This window comes from Capra hircus, chromosome 12 (genome assembly GCF_001704415.2).
Source record: "Capra hircus breed San Clemente chromosome 12, ASM170441v1, whole genome shotgun sequence".
Classification (NCBI taxonomy): Eukaryota; Metazoa; Chordata; class Mammalia; order Artiodactyla; family Bovidae; genus Capra; species Capra hircus.
In genome coordinates this window covers 8,672,187-8,693,771 of record NC_030819.1, presented here as the reverse complement: position 1 = coordinate 8,693,771, position 21,585 = coordinate 8,672,187, and the positions used below count along the sequence as shown (strand labels likewise).

Below are 21,585 nucleotides of genomic sequence, written 5' to 3'. Positions count from 1 at the left end.
TCATTTTTGAGTACGCGGTAAGGTAGGAATCTCAGTTTCTGAGATCTAGACAGTCAGTCAATTACCGCAGCATCACTGTGGGCAGTCTTATCTTCGCCACTGACTTGTGCTACTTCTGTTTCATATACACGTGGGTCTCTCCTAGGGCTCTGTGCTCTATTCTGTAAGCCTAACTTTCTATCCCTGTAATGTTAGGGGAAGCACACTGATTGAAACCGCCCACCCTGGCCAGGCACCATAGTAACCATTTGCATGAGTTGTTTTATGACAGGAGATCCTGATGAGGAATATGGAACTAATAAGCCACCACCAACCAAAGAGTTCGGGAAAGGTCTAAGGGAGACACCGCGTGTCCGTCCACTTCCCAGAATCCCTCTCGCTAGCATCCGTCTTGGCTGAGTGATGCGTGCGCCAGCCACCAGGAAAGACTCTGAATTAGAACGATTGGTCAAAGACCACCCAGAAGCTAATCCCATCACCATAAAACCCGACATTGCGAGCCACGCGGCAGAGCAGTTCTCCCGGGTTCCCTTACCCTACTGCTCTCCACCTGGGTGCCCTTTCCCATAAAATCTCTTGCTTTGTCAGCACATCTGTCTCCTCGGACAATTCATTTCTGAGTGTTAGACAAGAGCCCAGTTTTGGGCCCTGGAAGGGGTCTGCCTTCCTGCAACAGTAACAGTGACAACACTATTTTACTTACCATAGCTTGCTTTTCCCCATTTTTGTTCATGCTTACCTCTGCACAAGGCATATCAATCTGATTTATTGTAACAAAGCAGCTTCTACCATTCTTGGGCTTTTCTGTAAGTTACTTTGGGTTCAATACCATTAACTTCTGTTCTTATTTTTGTTATTTTCTTCCTCTCATTTTCTTCTATCTCACTTTGTTACTCTGGTTATAATTTATTGATTTGTATATTTGGCACATTAATATCTGATATTTCTCTAACATGTACATGTAAGTACATTTCTATCTAATTACTGATTTATATATACCTTGTCAGTTTTTATGTTATTTTATAAACAATTTATATAAATGCTTTGAGATTTTCTATCACAAAAAAACAATCTTTCCTAAAAGGTTCACATAATTGAGAAATTTACATCTCTAATGAACTGATCATGTTTTTAATGTCTGTTACACAGTTTCTTCCTTTTTCCCCTTTTCCTAAGAGCCCATCTGAGCTGACATCCACTCTCTGTTCTCTCAGGCCAAGAGGTTTCTTTCTTTTTTCCTTCCGAACATCAATACAGCCAAGACCTCTCGTTATTCTGCTTACTTCAGCCATTCCTCTAAGTTCAAGGGCTGCAATTAATTATGCACCTGCCTTCACTCACTGGGTATTTGATGTTGTTTCATTTATGTCACTGAATTGAACTGAATTCGTCTGCAATCAGATCTGCTCAGAGGGCCTGGGAAGGTGTTCTGGGCAAGCAGTCCCTAATGTGTCAACTGACTCATTAACTTCAGCCTGAGTTTTGGAATTCTCAGTGTCTGCTCCCTGGCATGGCTCAAAGGCATCTAAAAAGATCCATTGTCCTCTTTCCATGTGACATTAAATGGAACACACGGTGGGGCTTAAAGAAACTCATTTATGAATGTGGGAACGTAAAACAGGGGGCTGGGCCAAGTGATCTCTATTTCTCTCTCTCTCAATTCCATGTTTCCATGAGCTGGAGTATCACTGGAGGCTAGAGAGGAGATTTTCAAGTGGTAGGCACCCTTTGAAAGGCAGAAAGAAATGACATCCTCATTAGGCACACATCAAAGGTGGCAACTGGCTGAGTTGCTGGTACCACACACGTGGAGAGCCTGGGGGGACGTGAATGAGACAGTCCCACCGTGCAGCAATGCAAACCAAAGGGCCCTGATGTGAAGGCATGCAAACCGGTCCCAGCTATGAGTGATAAGGAACGGCCTGGTGCCAGGCAGGTAAGTCTAGCTTTAATTCAATGCAGAGCAACAGGCGACACTTTCACACCCTTGAACGACCTGTCGGTAATGGGCTGACATGTAATGGGCCCCACTGCTGAATCCTGGCCCCATCGTCTACTTCTTCCAAACCCCTACACAATGATTTCACCCCTGTAGTCTGCATTTTAGAGTTGTGAGACTCGAGACATGCCCATAGAAAACTTCAGTGCGTGATTCCGGAGGAAGATCCACCCTAATCGAACAGAGGGCATCGCAGCCACATCCAGAAGAGTGACAGGCAATGTTTCTCCCAAACTCTTTTTGCCAGGAAACTACACTTGCTGTTTTCCCTTTGTGAGCTCTTGTACCGCTCATTAGAGCTGCTAGGAACTCAGCACGCATCCCGAACTCATAAAGGATGCAAAGTTTTCTGTGAAATCAGACAAATCTTCCTTTTATCCTAGGAATTAGGATTTCAAAACTTCTACTGCAAGTCCCCACCCACACCCATCAAAATTCTGAGTTCACCTACTGACTCACCAAGAAGCATCCAATTTACATTTTGTGAAAGTAATATTACCTGCAATCAGTGCATCGGTTTCAGCTATTGTATTTTAATAACTCGCCTGGCAGCCTTTCAATCTGGACAATAGGAGATGAGCTTTCTCAGTCCTAGGCAAATTAATAACACCCTTACCAAAAGAGAAGATTTTGCAAGAGAATCCTGCTCTTAAATACTGTGCCTGAAAGGCAGCAATGAGGTAGCTTGTAAAATAGTTATGGAGATTATTCACACCAGTCACATCACAATTAAAGGTGACTTCACGCGGGGTATGAAAAACAGGACTCAAAGTGAGCTGCTAGGAAAGAATAAACCCTGCGGAATTCAAACCCAAGAATTCTTACCTTGTTTTCATTGAAATTAGCAATAACCACTCCTACAAAAAGGGTCAGTCCAATCATGCAACCCAGGAATACAAAAACATGAATATAGATTCCATGCATCTGTATAAATGAAAAAAAAAAATACTGTTATCCATCAAAGCCAATGAAAGCAGCTGTGGTCTCGTTCAAAGGATTCCAGTGCGTGCTTACCGGCCCCACACGATGAATAATAACGTCCCTCACTTCCACCCAGCCTTTCAAGGACAGAACTTCAAACAATGCCAGCATTGCATTGCCCACGTTGTCAAAGTTAAAGTTCCGAGGATTTGCCCTGTGGGTCAGAAAGAGGAATTTTCCCCGTGATATTCTGCTGAGAAGCACTCTGAGGCAGTATCTATAACTCTCTCCACTCTTGGGTGCAACGTGTACCGGGCACTTGGAAGGGAGGCTAGGTGATGTTCGATTACTAATTCATAACAATGCATCAGCATGTTAGAATTTATTATGTACTTAATTATTAGGTAATGGGGAGGCGTTCTCAACCCCAAAGGACAAAACACTCTGTGACTACTAGCTCCAGAGGGTCTGCAATGCTTTGGGCTAGTCCTGGTTATACCGGGGACCGGTTAGAGCTTGTGCAGGAAAGACTTACAAAGGGGCGCAGGAGTCTGGATGTGAATTTTGGAATAGTTTTACTTTAGAAAACCTTTCTAAAAGCATAGATTACAAATTCTGCTGTTAGTACAGAAAGTGTAAAATGAGTTGAGTTTGGCCACTTGATTTTATTCTTTGTCATCACGGGAGCAGCAAGCTGTGACCTAGCGGTGCTTTGGGGGTCCTGGGGGTGGTATGGAGCCTGTGGACTTTATCTCTCATTAACTCCGAGAGACTCAACAGACACTACTTACAGACCCCAGTGTTGTTTACACCCGCAGTTAACGTCTGATTTCTAAAACTGTTTGGCCCCTCTGTTCTAGGTGTGTGTGGGGGCATTCTGGGCAATGTCTCATTTCCTGTTTATCTGACACTTTTCTCACTAATATCTCTACTACACTGCATTCCCCACCCCCACCCCCACCCCCTATTCATTACAGGTCTTAGCCAACAGTTTCATTAACAGAAGAAAATTTTAGTGTTTTTTCCCCTTTTCTGAGGTTATTTTAAATAATTAAAATATTTAGACAACTACACGCTTGAAAATCCTGACTACCGTCACATTTCCTGGATTTGATGAATTGAGCTCAGGATGACTGAATTGAGTAGACCAACTGAAGCCTAGCTTGACTATATTTTGATAATTTTTCTTTTTTGCTAGCACATTTATCAAAAGTTAACCTTCATAGGAGGCCAACACTCTTGGGGGAATCTGGTTTAGTATTTTTCTACCAGAGACAGTCATGAGATATACTTTTATAAGTTTTTTTTTTTAATGCTAAATATGTGGGAATCTAAAAAGAAAACATAAAACTGAGACTGACTTGTTTTTAAAGGTTTAGAGCTGATTGGTATATCAGCTTTTTTTCTATGTAGTAAAAAAAAAAAGAAAAAAAGCCCCACTCAGAAATACACATTTTGGGATTCTGATTTGTACTTTTTAAGTATGAAAGTACAGGCATATTCTCTTAGATTTTTCCAACACTTTTCTTTTGGGCGTTTCAATTAAATTTAATATATTTTATAGCAGACAGGAGCTGTAAGGATTCTACAGATGCCAGAATTTTCTTGAATAAGGATTTGGAAACACACACACACACACAACAAGTGAGTCCGCTCTCGGATCTGATGTCCAACTTTCTTACCCATCCATTTTCTTTATGTAAGAAGTGCTTTCTAAGATGAATTTGCAGCAACTCAAGCTACTTTTATTTTCTAAATCTTTTAGAAGTTAGAATATGTTAAAATATACTTTTAGGCTAAAACAAGAAAAATAAAATGGAAGATCATAGATTTAAATTACTGGAAGACTAAATAACATTTTAAAAGTCTCAGTTTCAATCATATACGCTATCTATTTACGCTGTGTTCCTGATACTAAAATTAGAAAGTTTGAGACCTCACCAACAGGGGACTTCAACAAACCCCAAGCACAATCCATTATTGTCAGTTTTTCTGCGGTCCTTTTGTTTTCTTCTCTGGTTAATTTCTAAAAGCTTATAATCCCCTGATGTTGGGAAAGACTGAAGGCAAGAGCAGAAGTCAGCAGAGGATGAGACGGTTGGATGGCATCATGGACTTAACAGACATGAGTTTGAACAAACTCCAGGAGACAGTGAAGGACAGGGAAGCCTGGTGTGCTGTAGTCCCCGGGGTTACAAGGAATTGGACACGACAGAGACTGAACAACAGCAAATCCTGTCCATCCAAAATGAAGAATCAGTTCTGACTCACAATCTGGTCAGTTTTGTAACCCCTGGTGACAAATGCTCCAAGGATCCCAGGTCATGATAAGGAGAGTTGTTCTCCCCTCGGAAGATGGAGATGCCTTGGAGGAGAGGAATTTAGCCTCTGCCCTGGGATGTGAAGGTGCAGCGCATGGTACTGTCCAGAACGGCACCTGGTATCTGCCACATCTCTGCCTTTTGCTCTAAAGACATCCGAAACTTGCACTTCTTGGAATGCAGGCTTCTATTTTTTGCCTTGCTCTTTGGTAACAGCCCTTTGAATTCACTCAGCCTGCAACCCTCTAACCTCTGCCTCGCCCTTCCCTCCCGCCTGCCCGTGGCTCCTCCCCCTTCCACCTGCCTAATTCCTATCCACCCTTCAGGAGTGAGCTGAGTGTCTTCTCTTTTCGGTCCTTCTCCTTGGTCCAGTCATGCTCTGGGTTAGGTGCTTCTCCTGCCACTGCCATTGGACCCTTCGCTCTAGAATCAAAGGCTGATACACCTGCCTTTTATTATCTTTAGCCTGATAATCAGCTAGAGAAACTGAAAAGTTAAACCCGGGGACCTCCCTGGTGGTCCCGTGGTTAAGAATCCGCCTGCCAGTGCGGGGAACACGTGTTCGATCTCTGATCCGGGAAGATCCTGCATGCCGCGGTGTTTCTGAGACCCTTCGCCACAACTACGGAACCCACGTGCCTAGGGCCCATGCTCTGCAACCAGAGAGGTCCATGCAGCGCAACTCGAGAAAGCGCCCGTGCGGCAAGGAAGACCCAGCACAGCCAAAAAGAGCTAAATAAACAATGAAAAATACAAACAAAAAACTTAAGCCTCAAGGCCCCTCCTTGGCCAAGGCCCCTTTTAAGATTCAGGAAGGGCCGGGGAAGTGAGTTTGCATACGCACGTTTCTGTTAAATTTAACAAAGCAACACCGTTTTATACTTTTTCTTAGAGCGCATACCCAAATTGTTGGAGGCTTAGACTCCACAGACATCTGATCTCTTTCTCCTAGAATATATCACCGTGTGATCTGAAATTGCCTAGAGGTAAACCTCTGGTGAACTTCAGGTGAATTTAGGGGCTTATTTATGCAGCATTAAAACCTCAGCATATTGTATTAAACTATTTTAATTTTATTTCCTGTTCTCCACTAGACTTCAAGGTTTTAAGGGTCGGAAATCATAGCTTGTCCCCAGTGACAGCATAGTACCTGGAGAAGAGTAAACAATAAATACATTTATTGCAAAACTGAGCACTTTGTTGACTTCTCTTTCATGCATTTTATTTTCCTAAATCCCAGATCTCTGCTTACAACAAAATATACAATATTTATAATATATATGTTTAATCCTTTTCACCAAGGTAATTTTTATCTCATCAAGTCCAAGTGATTCAGAAGAAGATGAATGTATTCCTCTGAAGAGAGAATGCAGAAACCAGACTGCCTCCTGAATTAGCTACTGCATATTTATATCCTAATTATAATTATCAAAACATTCCTCTAGGCCAATTCTGAGATATGTTATTTTCTTAATCATAAATTAGCCAATATAAAATTACAAAAATTACAGCTGCTAACTCTTGATGAGATTATCAGAGTAAGAAAATATGTGAAAACTTTAACGGTTACAAGTTGACATTTATTTGATGAAAGATTTATATTTCTCTAAAACTCACCCAAGTTGTTATATTCTGAACAAATGGGAAAAACTATTGTGATAATGTTCAAGAGATGTCTCTCTGTTTATGCTTTTAAAATGTCATTGAACTTGAAGTCCTTAATAGTAACTTGCATAAAACATTACATTTCAATTAGCTGATTTTAAAATCATAGAGAGCTGGTTTTATGGAACAAGGTGAACACCATAGGGTACGACCAGAAATGGCTTACTCTTCTCCCAATACTACCTTTCAATGTATTATATTCCCTTCCTGACATCTTACATGGATGCTTGTTAGTTCACTTGAGCCATGTCCGACTCTGTGACCGCATGGATGTAGCTCATTAGGCTCCTCTGTCCATGGGACTTTCCAGGGAAGAATACTGGAGTGGGTTGCCATTTCCTCTTCCAGGAGGTCTTCCTGACCCAGGGATCTAATCCACGACCCCTGCATTGGCAGGCAGGTCCTTTACCGCTCGGGGAGATTCTAAAAATTTTTCACCACTTTTCACTATATGATGAGCCTCAGTCTAAAATTCCTACTCCATTCAAACCTGTACCAGGATCCTACTCTCAGCAGCTCAAGCCTGACAAGTGGTCTGAGGAAAGAAAATGAAGGTCGGCCACTCTGGTTTACTCCTCCCATATGGTGACCGCCCGGTTCTTACCAGACGAGGTGGGATTAGCTGGACTTAGAGACGTGGGGGCCTGTCTTGTGTATCTGACTCTGCTGGCCTCTGTCCCTGGGCCCTTTCTTCTCAGCAGTCACTGTTCTTTCACGGAGCTCATTTTTGTGTTCCCAAGAAATATTCCACGTTTTAATCGTAAACCTGGTCCTTTAACACCTGTCCTACGTACAGATGCTGGACGCATTTTGTTCTGGACGACCGGATAAAACGTCTGAGTCACCCTTCCTGGCCTCCTGTCTCCCTCATCACCATCCCCCAACTCAGGAAGATTCCTTTTCAAGGCTTTTTTTTTTTCCCCCAAATACAAACCAACCACTCGAGTTCACACCCCAACCACCTCCTGTATCCAGCTTTTATACTCAGGGCCACCATCCAGCTGCCCTCACCACCCCACTGCCAGGGACCAGAGCACTCTGGACGAATCTCTGCTCCAGACCCAGGTGGCACTAGTGGTAAAGAACCTGCCTGCCAATGCGGAGACTCAAGAGACAGGGGTTTGATCTCTGGGTTGGGAGGAGGAAATGGCAACCCACTCCAGTATTCTTGCCTGGAGAATCTCATGGACAGAGGAGCCTACAGTCCACGGAGTGGCAAAGAGTCAGAGACGACTGAAGCAACTTAGCATGCAAGCACGCATGCCCCAGAGCCCCTGAGACTACTCAGCCTGCTGGCCCTGCCTCACATGTCCCGTCCCAGGCAAGCCACAATAAAGGCTCCCTGCCCCAGCTCTCCCCATCTCTCTGCCTGCCGATTCACCCGGTGCTTCCCCACGTGGTCCCCTGTGATGTCCTATGCCCCTCCCCCGCTACACCAGGAACTATAAGTAGCAAACTATCTTTTCTTTTTCTTTTTGATGTGCATCATTTTCAAAGTCGTTATTGAATTCGTTACCATATTGTTTCTGCTTTATGTTTTAGTTTTTTTGGCCCCGAGGCAGGTGGGATTTTAGCTCCCCAGTCAGGGACTGAGTCTGCAGCCCCTGTACTGGCAGGAGGAGAAAAGCCAGCCCCTGGACCACCAGGGAAGTCCCAGACTATCTTTCCAGGGGTAATTCTCTCTTGATCTGTTGGCTTTACTAATATCTCAATACTCTTTTGTTTTAAGTAATGAGTTTGTTATTGTGATTTGATTTTGGCTGTGCTAGGTCAGGCTTTTCTCCAGCTGTGGCAGGCAGGGTTACTCTCCGGTTGCTGTGCAGAGGCTGCTCACTGCGGCGGCTCTCTTGCAGTGGAGCAGCGGCTCTAGGGCACACAGGCTTCCCTGGCTGCAGCACAGGGGCTCAGCGGCGTGATGCACAGGCACACGGCCCTGTGCAGCAGGCTTCCAGCAAGAAGGCTCAGGTCAGGCGGCCCTCCTGCAGGGATGACATGGATCTCCAGAAACACCAGACTACCCGGTCCCACCAGCTGGCGAGAAGCAGCTTGCCCACAAGAGCCTCTCTTCTTGCCGTGCCAATCTCTGATAGCAGCTGGTCCTCCCGGGGGTGCTCACTTGACCTGGGTGGGGAGCACCCACCACCTTTCCCCACGGTGATGGGAGCTGAAGCCACAGCACTCTCTGCTCTTGACTTCTTTCACTACCATGATGTCATCTTTGAGTGCAGCGGTTTCCTTTACAGAAGCTGGATAATGGAGGTGGAGAATGTTTTAGTAAGTTCTCCTGGGATTGAGCTAGTTGGTCTTTTTTAAAACGTCAGAATACTTTATCTTCTAGTGACCTCAGCCCGAGACTTTAGCCAAAATTCCAAAACAGCGGGAGCAAAAACAAAAACAAAAACTGATGTCCTGATATAAATAAATTATTGAAGGTATAATAATGAGTTTTCATCTCACAACAAAATAAACGTTTTGCGCTTCTTTAATTTTTTATGGTAATGTAACTTGGACGGCTTTTCTAGTTAACACTGGGGTAAAGATATTCCCATGTGCTATACACGTCTCCACCCATGCTCAAGCCTTATATCCAAAATTAATCTCTTTTCCCATAGTTCTCTGGTATTAGAAAAAACCAATATAAATTGTATTGAATTGTTTATGAAGGTGAATTTCATATTATAGGAATGCCAAAGCAGGTAATGATGAGTCCTAAGGGTACAACTGGGTGAAACGCTATTCCTTTTAAAGGGTTTTGACATTTAGTAGAGAATATCAATTGGACAAAAGCAGAGCAGTTGCTCTGGTTCACTCATTATTCTAAGAGATAAAAATGAAATAAAGAGAAAACAGATAAGGATTTAAAAGGAAAAATGAAGTTGACAGAGCCCTCAGTGTATCAGTGAAGCAGATTGAGAGATCCCATTCATAGTTGTTAGGAAAATGGATGAGAACAAAGGTACCAGATACTTCCGGCTTTGATGTAAATGCTTTAAAAACTTCTTTAAAAAAAACAATTTTTTTTTAGAGAGATACAATCATGTTACTGATTATTCCCTTCCAGGGTTTCAATAACAAAATCCTTCAAAGTAAATGGGTTTTAAAATTGAACTAGCTTTATGATTCAGGCTTCTCTACAACTGTTATCAGAACATCACATCTTCCTTAAAGATATGAAGTCAGGATGAGGTTAGTTTTGATTTGATTAACATTATTAAAAATTTTTAAATTGGTTTAATTAAAAATTAATATCTGAACAAGTTTGATGGAAAATCTTTTTTCTTTGAAGCCTCACTAATTTTTAAAATCTTTATTTATTTATTTTTATTGAAGTAAGGTTGATTTACAATGTTGTTTCAGGTGTACAGCAAAGTGATTTATATATATATATAGCATGTATATTTTCTATATTTTACATATAATTCTATATAAAATATTTCCTATATATTCTTTATATAATTCTATCTATAATATATTCTATATGTAATTCTCTCTATATAGAATACACATATTCTTTTTCAGATTTTTTTCTATTATAGCTATTATAAGATATTGAATATAGTTCCCGGTGCTCTACATACAGCAGGTCCTTGTTATTTATCTATTTTATATATAGTAGTGTGTATCTGTTAATTCCAAACTTCTAATTTATCCTTTCTTCCCTTTTCGCCTTTGGTAACCATAAGCTGGTATTCTACGCCTGTGAGTTTATTCCTGGTTTGTAAATAAGTTCATTTGTATTATTCAGTTAGATTCTACAGTTAAGTGATATTACATGTTACTTGTCTTTCTCTATCTGACTTATTTCGCTTAGTACAATAATCTCTAGGTTCATCCACGTTGCTGCAAATGGCATTATTTCCTTCTTTTCTATAAGTCTCACTAATTTTTAAAGTATGAATTCAGATACATACTTTAAGGTATTGGAAAGATTTTGCAGTGATTTCATTAGTTTCACGAAGCAATCTGGGACTTAAGTGTATTACTTGCTCTCTTATTTATTTTAGTTTTGTATCCGACTGTAATCCAATGCTTTGCCTTGCATTACTTTTAAGTAACTGTTTACTTTCAGTTTCATGCCATATTATGCTGCTTTAAAACCTTATACTATAGATACCTATACATAACATGGATATACCAAGAAGGCATTATGCTAAGTGAATGTATCAGACAGAGAAAGACAAATACTGCATACTATCACTTATACGTGGACTCCAAAAGAGCAAAACAGAACAAAACCACTGACCCCCAATGAAAGTCTTAGGAAAAAGAGATCAGACTCATGACTACCAGAGGCAGGGATGGCTGGGTGGGGCAGGGAGTGGAGGAAGGTGGGCAGAGGTACAAACTTCCAGTTTTAAGGTAAATAAATACTAGGGATGTAATGTATAATATGGGGACTATAGTTAACACTGCTGTATGATACACAGGGAAGCTGTTAAGAGACTAGATCCTGAGTTCTCATCACAAAGAGATTTTTTTCTTTTTCTTTCTACTGAGTCTATATGAAATGAAAAGTAAAGTGAAAGTTGCTCAGTCATGTCCAACTCTTTGCGACCCCATGGACTGTATAGTCCATGGAATTCTCCAGACCAGAATACTGGAGTGGGTAGCCTTTCCCTTCTCCAGGGGGTCTTCCCAACCCAGGCATCGAACCCAGGTCTCCCTCATTGCAGGTGGATTCTTTACCAGCTGAGCCACAAGGGAAGCCCATATGAGATGATGGATGTTAATTAAACCTATTGTGGTAATCGTTTCACAATACATGTAAATCAAACCATCATACTGTATGCCCTCAGCTTATATAGTGACATGTGGCAATTATTTCTCAATAAAACTGGGGCGGGAAACCCTGATGCTGACAAATATGGCATTTTTCAGGATATTTTTCTGATATGCTTACCAAACACGGGGCACCCAAAATCCAGGTTTTTTCTCTCCAGGTCTTAATTTTAAATTTAAGTTCTTGGACACACTCACATTAATTCTGAATATTCCATTACAATCTTCCTAAAACAGGGGAAAAAAAAAATAAAAGGATGAAGAGAGGAATCTGGTTAGAAAATGAATTCAGAAAGGATAAAAGATCAGCAACACTTTTTATACAGAACAACAAAAGTCTTTTATCTAACAACACAGATGTGCACAGCGACTCAACTAGTAGTGATAAAGATTTCAGAAATAAGCAGGTGAAAGTTGATGCTGAGACTGTTTAGCAAGTGGCCAGTATTAATAAGTGAACTGACATTCTTCCAAGGAGAGATACAAATAGCCAATGAGCACATGAAAAGATGCTCCGCAGCATTAGTCCTGAAAGTTAAAGTCGCTCAGTCGTGTCTGACTCTTTGCAACCCCATGGACTATACAGTCCGTGGAATTCTCCAGGCCAGAATACTGGAGTGGGTAGCCTTTTCCTTCTCCAGGCGATCTTCCCAACCCAGCGACTGAACCAGGGTCTCCTGCATTGCAGGTGGATTCTTTACCATCTGAGCTATGAGGGAAGCCCCCATTAGTCATGAGGGAAATTCAAATCAAAACCACAATGGAAAACCATTTCCCACTCACAAAGAAGGCTGTAATCAGGAAGTCAAACAATGACAAGCTTTGATGAGGACGAGCAGAAATTCTAATCCTTATACTAGAATTCTCAAACACTGCTGGTGGGGATGGGAACTGGCGCAGCCACTGTGGGAAATAGTGTGGCAGGTCCTTAAATGATTAAACTGAGAGCTATCGTATGAACCGGAAACTCTTCTCCTAGATATCGACCCAAGAGAAATGAAACATATATCTACGTGCAAATTTGTACATGAGTGTTTATATCATTATCATCATAAACAGCATTCTTTATAGTTGCCCAGTGGTGGAAACAATTCACGTGTCCATCACTGAACAAATTCATAAACACGTGGTATATCCACACAATGGAATATAACTCAGCCATAGGAATGATACAGTACTCATAGATGCTACACTATGGATGAACGCTGAAGATACGATGCCAAGTGAAAGAAGCCAGCCATCAGACATCACATGTTACACGATTCCAGCTGGAACCATGGCGTCAACAGCACGAGCTTCATGGCCTTTAAATGCGAGTTGTATGATCCAAATGTTGCGGGTATGTAGTTTCCTCTTTTCCTTGAGCTTGTCTCTTTTACAGAAGTGAATGGAAGATCCAAGGCAGAACCTGGATACCCCCTTCAACCACACGGCTCACTTGACCTTGGCGTCTTATGTGAGGACTAGAAAAGAACTCGTTCTGTTACAAAGACCTAGACCTTGCTTCACTACACCGATTTCTTTTCAGTTGTTCTGCTGGCTCTCAAAGGCCTTTGTAAAGGCTAAGCTTTCTTAGACTTTCCTTCTGAGCTTTCCACAAAGGCCTCATTGTTCTGGGAAAAAGGATACATGCCTCGTGGTATCTGTGTGTCTGTCCGTCCACCGTGTGTCCTTGACCCCTATACAAGTCACCACCTTTTGAGCTGGTGATAAGTAGACAGTGTAAAATCACAAGGCTCTTAGGCCATTATTATTCTACTGAGTCATCCAAGATTTCTACAGAATTCATCTTGAAATGTAGTTATTATCTTTCTGGCCTCTATTCAGGGTGGACCTAAAATACCCCTGCCTTCCTTACATGAGCCCGTGGACTAATGCATCAGCTCATTATTACTGCCTTCGTTTAGCCTGTTTGGTACACCATGACCTTTTTACCATGTTTCTTTTAGGTCTTCTCATGTTTATCAAAGTTCCCAGAACCTCTGGGGAGCAGATTTAAACGAAGCAGAAACCTTGTGAAACAACTTAAGGTCTGCCTGACCTTAGCCTGTCTCTTCTGCTACGCCTCTTCCTGAAAATCTCGTTAACATGACTGATAACGTATCTGGACAAAGATGTTACCTGTATCTTATAACGATTTGAGAGCTATTAAGCTTTATGATCGCTGTTTACTTGCTAAGTTGTGTCCGACTCTTTGCAACCCCATGGACTGCATCAAGCCAGGCTTCCCTGTCCAGCACTATCTCCCAGAGTTTGCTCAAACTCATGTCCATTGAGTCAGTGATGCCATTCAACCATATCATCCTCTGTTGCCCTCTTCTCCTCCTGCCCTCAATCCTTCCCAGAATCAGGGTCTTTTTCAATAAGTCATCTCTTTGAAACAGGTGGCCAGTGTATTGCAGCTTCAGCTTCAGCATCAGTCCTTCCAATGGATATTCAGGGTTGATTTCCTTTAGGATTGATTGGCTTGATCTCCTTGCTGTCCAAGGGACTCTAAGAGTCTTCTCCAACACCACAGTTTGAAGGCATCAATTCAGTGCTCAGCCTTGTTTATTGTCCAGCTCTCACATCTGTACATGACTACTGGAAAAACCATAGCTTTGACCATATGGACCTTTGTCGGCAAAATGATGTCTCTGCTTTATAAGGTGCTGTTTAGGTTTGTCATAGCTTTTCTTCCAAGGAGCAAGTGTCTTTTAATTTCATGGCTGAGAGTCAGTAAGCTTTATAATCAGAAGTCTCAAAATATAACAGTGGTTACAGTAATATAAAATCCATATTAGATAGCCATATTTGCTGGAAATATGGAAATAAGTAGTACAGTCAGCTCTGATAGCACATTTTAATGGACTTAAGGCATTATTTTACCTAGATGGAAGAGGGAATACTCTTGCTAGTTTATACATCAGCAGAACTGGGTTCACTCCATTAACCTACTTGTAATAGCTGGCAGGATTCTAAGAGAATGGGACAGAGGGCCGTGCAGCAGAGATTGGCTAATTATTAACCAAACTCTACCCTCTTGTCTACAGAATACACCACTCAAGTACACACCATAGGTTCCCTTCAGCCCAGGGAGGCTACACCTTTTCCAGTGGGACATGGGGAGCAGGGAAGTCAGAGGTGCTACTCCCAGGCTCAGCCCATTGTCCTCCGAGAGATGTTTTTCTGTTCCTAACTACCAGCTACACAGAGAAGTCTTTGAAGACAGCAAAGGGTGGGGACACAGGACAGAAGAAACATGAGACCTGGCATCATCATCCGGAGGGCAGCTGTCTGAATTATTCAACATGCAACACATTCATTTCATTACGTTCAGCTACTGACATACGGGGGCTGTTCCAGCTTTCTCCCAGAACATCGGCCAAAGAAAGAGAAAGAAACGAGCAGAGGGAATTCCCTGGCAGTCCAGCGGTGAAGACTCAGTGCTTCCACTGTTGGAAGCCCAGGTTCAATCCCTGGTTGGTGAACTAAGGCTCCACAAGCCTTGTGTCAAGGCCAAAAAAGAAAAGAGCAGAGTCAAGAGCATTCAAGCTTGGGTCTTAGTTGTTTTCATGGGGGAGACTGTGGGAAGCAAAGAGATAATGCGGGGTCCTGACTTCCTAATGGAGGAATGGATAAGTCATAAGAGGGGGACTGGAAGTCAAACTTTGCCTTTTATATTGGGGGAGGGGGTTGCTGTTTGCTAATATGAGGGTCAGGTCACTGCAGAGGCAGGATTCAGTTAGGGAAGAACTAAAGGAAAGTTTTCACATGGAATCTGGGGTGTCTACACCGAAGACATCAATAGTGGCTGGACTCTGGAATAGGTGAGGAGAGTAGGATTGAGAGTCGGATTGAGGAGGACGCACTTGAGATGTGTTTTCATCTTATAAACCTTCACCCACCAGAAGAGACACACCTCTGCAAAGGGAGTCCACGGAAAGAGTATCCTTAGAGTTCTGTTCTCATGGGAGCCTCTGCACATTTACCCAGGGATGGTAAATGTCCCAGATTTTCATCCCCAAAGACAGAAAGGACATCTTACCCTTCTAATAATGTTTGGATCATTGCATTTGGCCAGTTTTCCAGCAAAAAGTTGAACTCCAAAACTTGCAAAAACGAGCATTAAGGTCAGCAAGAGAATGGAGACCTGAAAGAAATGGGTGAGATAGCAAATCTCTTCATAATACGTTTATAAAACGATAGGTTTGGTTTGAGCACTGATACGAACAGGACTTTTCAGAAAACATGGGACAATATTCAGTCTTTGGATGTTATCTTTTAATGTCTCCCCCACAGGTCATTCAATTAACCTGACTGTAACGTTAACAAGAGGAAATTAACAGGTTTGGCATTTTTAGGATAAAAACACACGACTTTCACATAAGAACACAGGCTAAGGTATTTTTGATATGAGTTGGACCGTTCTGATTTTGAAATCAACACGTTGCTTTATTTTATTGAATGGAACAAAGGAAAAACGGTGAAATAATTCTTGTTTTCCCCATTTCCTCAAAATGGATTCACGTGTCTGCTAGCAGAGCCTAAGTAGAGGGACTGTGGCTTCGCTTTCTTGGGGGCCCCAGAGCTGAGGGCGTGCGAAGGTCCCGCACACAGAGGGTGTGAGATCACACATTCTTGAACAGCAAATCTGGTGGTTGGCTGCCGCGCCCTCTGCTGGATGACTGTTTTGGTCTCAGCAGAGAAAGAGGCAAACAGTGAACACGCCACTCATCTGCGCTGGCTGAATCATCCAAACAGATCTCTTAAAGATACCAAAATTACGCAGAGCCGTTCTCTGGATCAAGACTCAAACAGACCATTCGCTAAACTCTATCAGGGTTGAAAGGTGCACGCACGCTTGCTGTCAGGAAAATTCACTGCGCTATTCTGTTTTCCCTCAGCTCCAGCTGTGGGAAAAGCCACAGTGTCATGGTTATAGTGCAAAAACACAAAACAAAATTGAATTTTAAACACAGCTTTTGAAAAAATATTAGCATCTGTTAATATCTGCCTGTAGGAACATAATAGCCTGTCTTTAAAATACCTTAGAATCAACCCCAACTACAGCTGTTCTCTCACTATAGGTGTGTTTCTAGCAAGCAAGACACAAAACAAGCTTATGTAAATCACTTCCTGTTTTCCGTGCACACGCAGACCTCAACATTAACGAAAAGAATCCTGTGTTCCCTCCCCTATAAGGCAAAGCTTCTTCTTTAACAGACTGTGAGCAAAGAGGCTCTTCCTCATTGTTTTATCTGTGGTTCTACTCTTAAAAGACCCTAAATCAATTATTTGCTCAATTAAGAATTATATTTTTCTCCTCAGTCATATTTCTAAGTATTAATTACTGTATATTGAGGTTACTTAAAGCAAGGCACACCTGCATGTTACAGTTTTGAAGAGCTGTTTTATGTTAGCCCTCCAAAGATCAAGGTGAAATTTTGTGCTATATGAGTTTGGGGACACAGAAAATGAGATTATGAGCCCAGACCTGTGAACTCCTATTATCATTTGTGAAGTTGATGGTGTTGAATTTTCTTCTTAATTTCCAGACTTAGCAACTAAAACCCAGCGTAGAACTTAGGGTCAAGAGTTAGGAGTGGAAGTGTCAACAGTACTAGCTCTTTGGATTCTCGTCCATTGTACTTTCCAGAGGGCTTCCCTTTAATTTACTATATAAATGTCGGCTGAATTAAATACACTAGTAAGCCAGAAGCATCCAGGTGTCAAGTCTTTGAATATGTGTCGTGTTTTTTTAGCACCTTTATAATCTTCTGGCAGTAAACAAAATGTTAGACTGAATCCTGATGAGCAAACCTCACTTCATCCCTTCATTTGCTACAGTAAGAGCTGGACTCTGTGACCAGAAGCAAAGGGTGACTGTAACATACCAGAAAAATTTCCTTAAAGCCGCTGAAAAGTTCTCGAACAACCTTCCTCATCTGAGGCACCAGCTTGAATATACGCAGTGGTCGCAGGCAGCGGAGAACCAGTAACAGCTGAGCTCCAGACTCCGCAGGCACGTTTTGGGGCATCCAACAAAGAAATATCAAGCTCACCTGGAGAGAAAAAAAATAACCTCCAGAATTTATGCAATTTATCCTCTGTTATCTACGTTTACTGTGAGCTAACTGGCCACAAGTTTCCTTTAGCAGAGATTTCATGGGTCATGTAGGACAAGCGTTCACTGGATGTAACTCAGCTCTGTGGACTCGATCCAGACCTGTGAGCAGCCCCTAAAGAAGTCATCAGGTGTTTGCAGGAATGAAATAGGGTGTGGGGACACAGGTACCTCCTGCCCCTTCTTTTAACATATGCACTGGAGGCTCCATAGACATCAGCAGGATAGAAATTCCTTTCATCAAGGATACCAAACCTCACACTTGACTGAATACTTACTATTTTGTTAATGATCTAAACGTGCTACATGCTAACAGTGATAATTTTGTCTGTTGTGTTGGAAGAGACATTGATTTCATGCCTTCTCGGACAAACAGAAAGATAGAAATTTCTTACAGTTCTCTACTGTGGTTTTCCCATTTAGTTTTTTGGGAGGTGGCTCCACTGCATGGCATGTGGGATGTTAGTTCCTTGACCAGGGATGGAACCCATGCCCCCCTGGAGTGGAAGTGCTGAGTCTTAAGCAACTGGACTGCCAGGGAATTCCACCCCCTCCCCCATTTAGTTTAAACAGACACTTGAATGGTTACCCTCTCTGGCCTGGTATTTTATTTTATTCCTGGTGTTGGAATTGGAAGAGTGGTCCAACCATACTCTATTAATTTTCAGTGATAAGAGACTCATTGATCAATTATATGATGTAGTTATTTTTTAGTATAGGTGCCATAAGAATTGTGGCGTGCAAACTAGATTTGATATCTTAGACATCATTAATGCATGTCTTTTGCATACATGAATGTAGTTGATGTATCTGAACCATATCCATGAATATTTTTAATGCTTTTTATTTAGATTTTTACATGGAAGCCATTTATCTGCCTCTAATAGACTGTGACTCTACTTAAGAACTCAGTCATGGCAGCTGAACCTCTGTGACTCACGTATCTCACTCTTATACCAAGAAATGAAGGCAATTTGACAAAATCATTCCATTTTGTATTTAGGAATTAAGCGAAGACTTACAAGATATATAAATATGTCCATTACGCCACCAAAGTCCCTGATGACAGCAGTCGGAGTGAAAAATAGGCCATCTGCCATAATCTTCAGATTAAGCTCAATGCTCATGAATATCACAAACACATACTCGGCAATCTGAAATGGTCAGAAGGCAGTCTGGTCACCATGAATGCAAAAATCATAGGTCAGCGTTTCTCTGCTGAGCTGAGAGGTGAGATACGGCAGCAGTACCTGCAAAGTAGGTGTGTGCATCACTCTTCGAAAGGGGGATTCGAACATCATGGAGATGCAGGAGCAGATGGTTACGATGATCATGACCCAGTCCAGGTAAGTCACCAAGCCCAGTAAGTCACTGCCGAAGACCGAACAAAAGTGAGAAATGCAAACCCTCTGAAAAAAGTCGCTGAGAGTCACAGATGATGCTTCTGTGAGTCTAGAAACGTTGACTGGCATTTTAAAAATGAATCTCCAGCTGTCTATTTCATATCATGATACAGAAACAAAATAAAATTTTAAACGTTTATGGAGATTGTGGAACTTCAAATGTGCATGGAGAACAGAGTTTGTAATGCTTACTAAAGTTGATGGTACTTTGTATTTTTCACAGCTCCTGTGACCGGATCTGTTTTAGATCTGTAAGAGAGAACAAACACAGAAATTCTGCCAAGAGCATGCGTGTTACAACTTGGCTTGTAGCATGCATAAACATCTCATCTACCTAAGCTCTCTCTCAAATCCTCTACAAAATGTCTCTTACATATATGTTAACTGCATGTGACTTTGGAAGGCGGAGAACAGTAGATGGAAGAAAAATCAGAGGCGTTTCAGAGGTTGGTTTGCTGTTCAGTCACTAGGTTGTGTCTGACTCTTTGCAACCTCATGCCTCATGGATGGCAGCACACTAGGCTTCCCTGTCCTGCACCATGCTCAAACTCACATCCACGGAGCCGGTGATGCCATCCAGCCAGCTCATCCTCTGTCGACCCTTCTCCTTTTGCCTTCAATCTTTCCCAGCATCAGGGTCTTTCCCAACGAGTCAGCTTTTCACACCAGGTGGCCAAAGTATTGGAGCTTCAGCTTCAGCATCAATCCTTCCAATGAATATTCAGGGTTGATTTCCTTTAGGATGGACTGGCTTGATTTCCTTGCTGTCCAAGGGACTCTCAACAATTTTCTCTAGCACCACGGTTCGAAGGCATCAAATCGTCGGTGTTCAGCATCGAAGATGCTTTACAGTCAAATCTTCTTTATGGTCCAACTCAAGTTTATGCTTTTCAGAATGCTTGATTTTAGGATTCTTGACTCCACTCAACAATTTCTGACTAGGATATTACAAAATCAAATTTTGACCTCCATTTAAAAGTAGTCAAACTCTTTGCCTTAGTAGATCAAGGATGTTCCTCATAATTATTTAATTAATTCTCCAAGAATTAAGTAGAACTCTTCACTTTGTATTTCACTGTGATCTTGCTGAGTAATTTATATAGAATTTCTTGGGGGTGTGATTTATAACTTTTACTTCCAGGAAGCCCATGAGCAGTCTTCGGTGAAACTCCTCCCCCTCTGTGTGTGTGTTTCTAGTTACAGTAAAATCTTTCTGGGGCCACTGGAGGTGCGTTGCTGACATAAGAGAATTAGAGCACAGGACACAAAGTGGAGAATCCCCAGTTAGACGTAAACATGGAAGCAACCAACGGGATAATTCCAGATGAAAAACCCACTTTAGGAACAGATCAAATCAACCCTACACTGTCAGTTTCTTTCTACTTAGTGAAAATTCAAGAGTTTTCAATCATTACTACTAAGGTGCTTTTAACTGTGAAGGTCTTTCTAGCATAGCAGGAAGAACATAGACTGGTGGTCAGAGAGGGTCACGCCATAGCTGATGTTCCTGGGCAAAGCCCTCAGCCTTAGCTACATGCCCTCCTCTGCCGGGAGGGGGCACAAATGAGCCGCAGTGGCTCCTGAAGTCTCCTCCAGCTCTGCGGGGCTTAGCTTCTTGTTGCTGCTGTTCACTCAGTCACGTCCGACTCGCGCGCCTCCATGGACTGCAGCCCGCCAGGCTTCTCCGTCCGTGGGATTCTTCAGGTGAGAGCACTGGAGCGGATTGCCATGCCCTCCTCCAGGAGATCTTCCCAACCCAGGGATCGAACCCAGACCTCCTGCACTGCAGCTGATTCTTTAGCACTGAGCCACCAGGGAAGCCGTTCATGAGTTTCCTAGGGCCGCTGGGACAAACCACCGCAGGCTGAGCGGCTTAGACAGCAGAAACTTCTCCCAGTTCTGGAGGCGGACCCCTGGGTTGAAGGTATTGGACGGTCGCTTCCTTCGGAGGCTGTGAGGGAGGAATCTGCTCTAGCCTCTCTCCTTGGCCTGAAGACTGCCGTCCCCTCCCCGTGTCTTCACGTCGTCCCTCCCCTAGAGCAATCTGTGTCCCGATCGCCTCATCTTATAAGGATGCTAGTCTTATTGGCTTAGGGCCACCTGAATGACCTCATTTTAATCTAAACACCTCTGTAAAGTCCTTCTCTCCAAGCAAGGTCACATTCTGAGGGCTTCAACATTTGAGTTTCTTTGGACGAGGGTGACACAATTTAGTCCACTATGCTACTAATAATGGCATCAGGGAAGGTCCAGCTACTGAACGGACAGTTTTCACACTTTCTCGGACTTCGCTGGTGGTCCAGTGGTTAAGACTTCGCCTTCCAATGCAGGGGGTGCAGGTTCCATCCCTGGTCGAGAAGTCAAGATCCCATGTGCCTCATGCTCGAAACA

The 21,585-nt window shown here is 42.5% G+C and overlaps 1 protein-coding gene across 2 annotated transcripts in view; it reads right to left on the bottom strand.

Moving 5' to 3' along the window:
* The window catches only part of NALCN (sodium leak channel, non-selective), a 302,346-nt gene that overhangs the window by 27,355 nt on the left and 253,406 nt on the right, over nt 1-21,585 (bottom strand). For both annotated transcript variants that reach the window (XM_018056384.1, XM_018056385.1), the window contains 8 exons: nt 19,387-19,443; nt 19,042-19,162; nt 18,814-18,945; nt 17,562-17,729; nt 15,713-15,817; nt 11,807-11,913; nt 3,014-3,134; nt 2,825-2,923 (listed from right to left, as the gene is read on the bottom strand). In XM_018056384.1, coding sequence (XP_017911873.1) covers nt 2,825-2,923; nt 3,014-3,134; nt 11,807-11,913; nt 15,713-15,817; nt 17,562-17,729; nt 18,814-18,945; nt 19,042-19,162; nt 19,387-19,443 — 910 coding nt within the window. The remainder of the gene's footprint in view (nt 1-2,824; nt 2,924-3,013; nt 3,135-11,806; nt 11,914-15,712; nt 15,818-17,561; nt 17,730-18,813; nt 18,946-19,041; nt 19,163-19,386; nt 19,444-21,585) is intronic.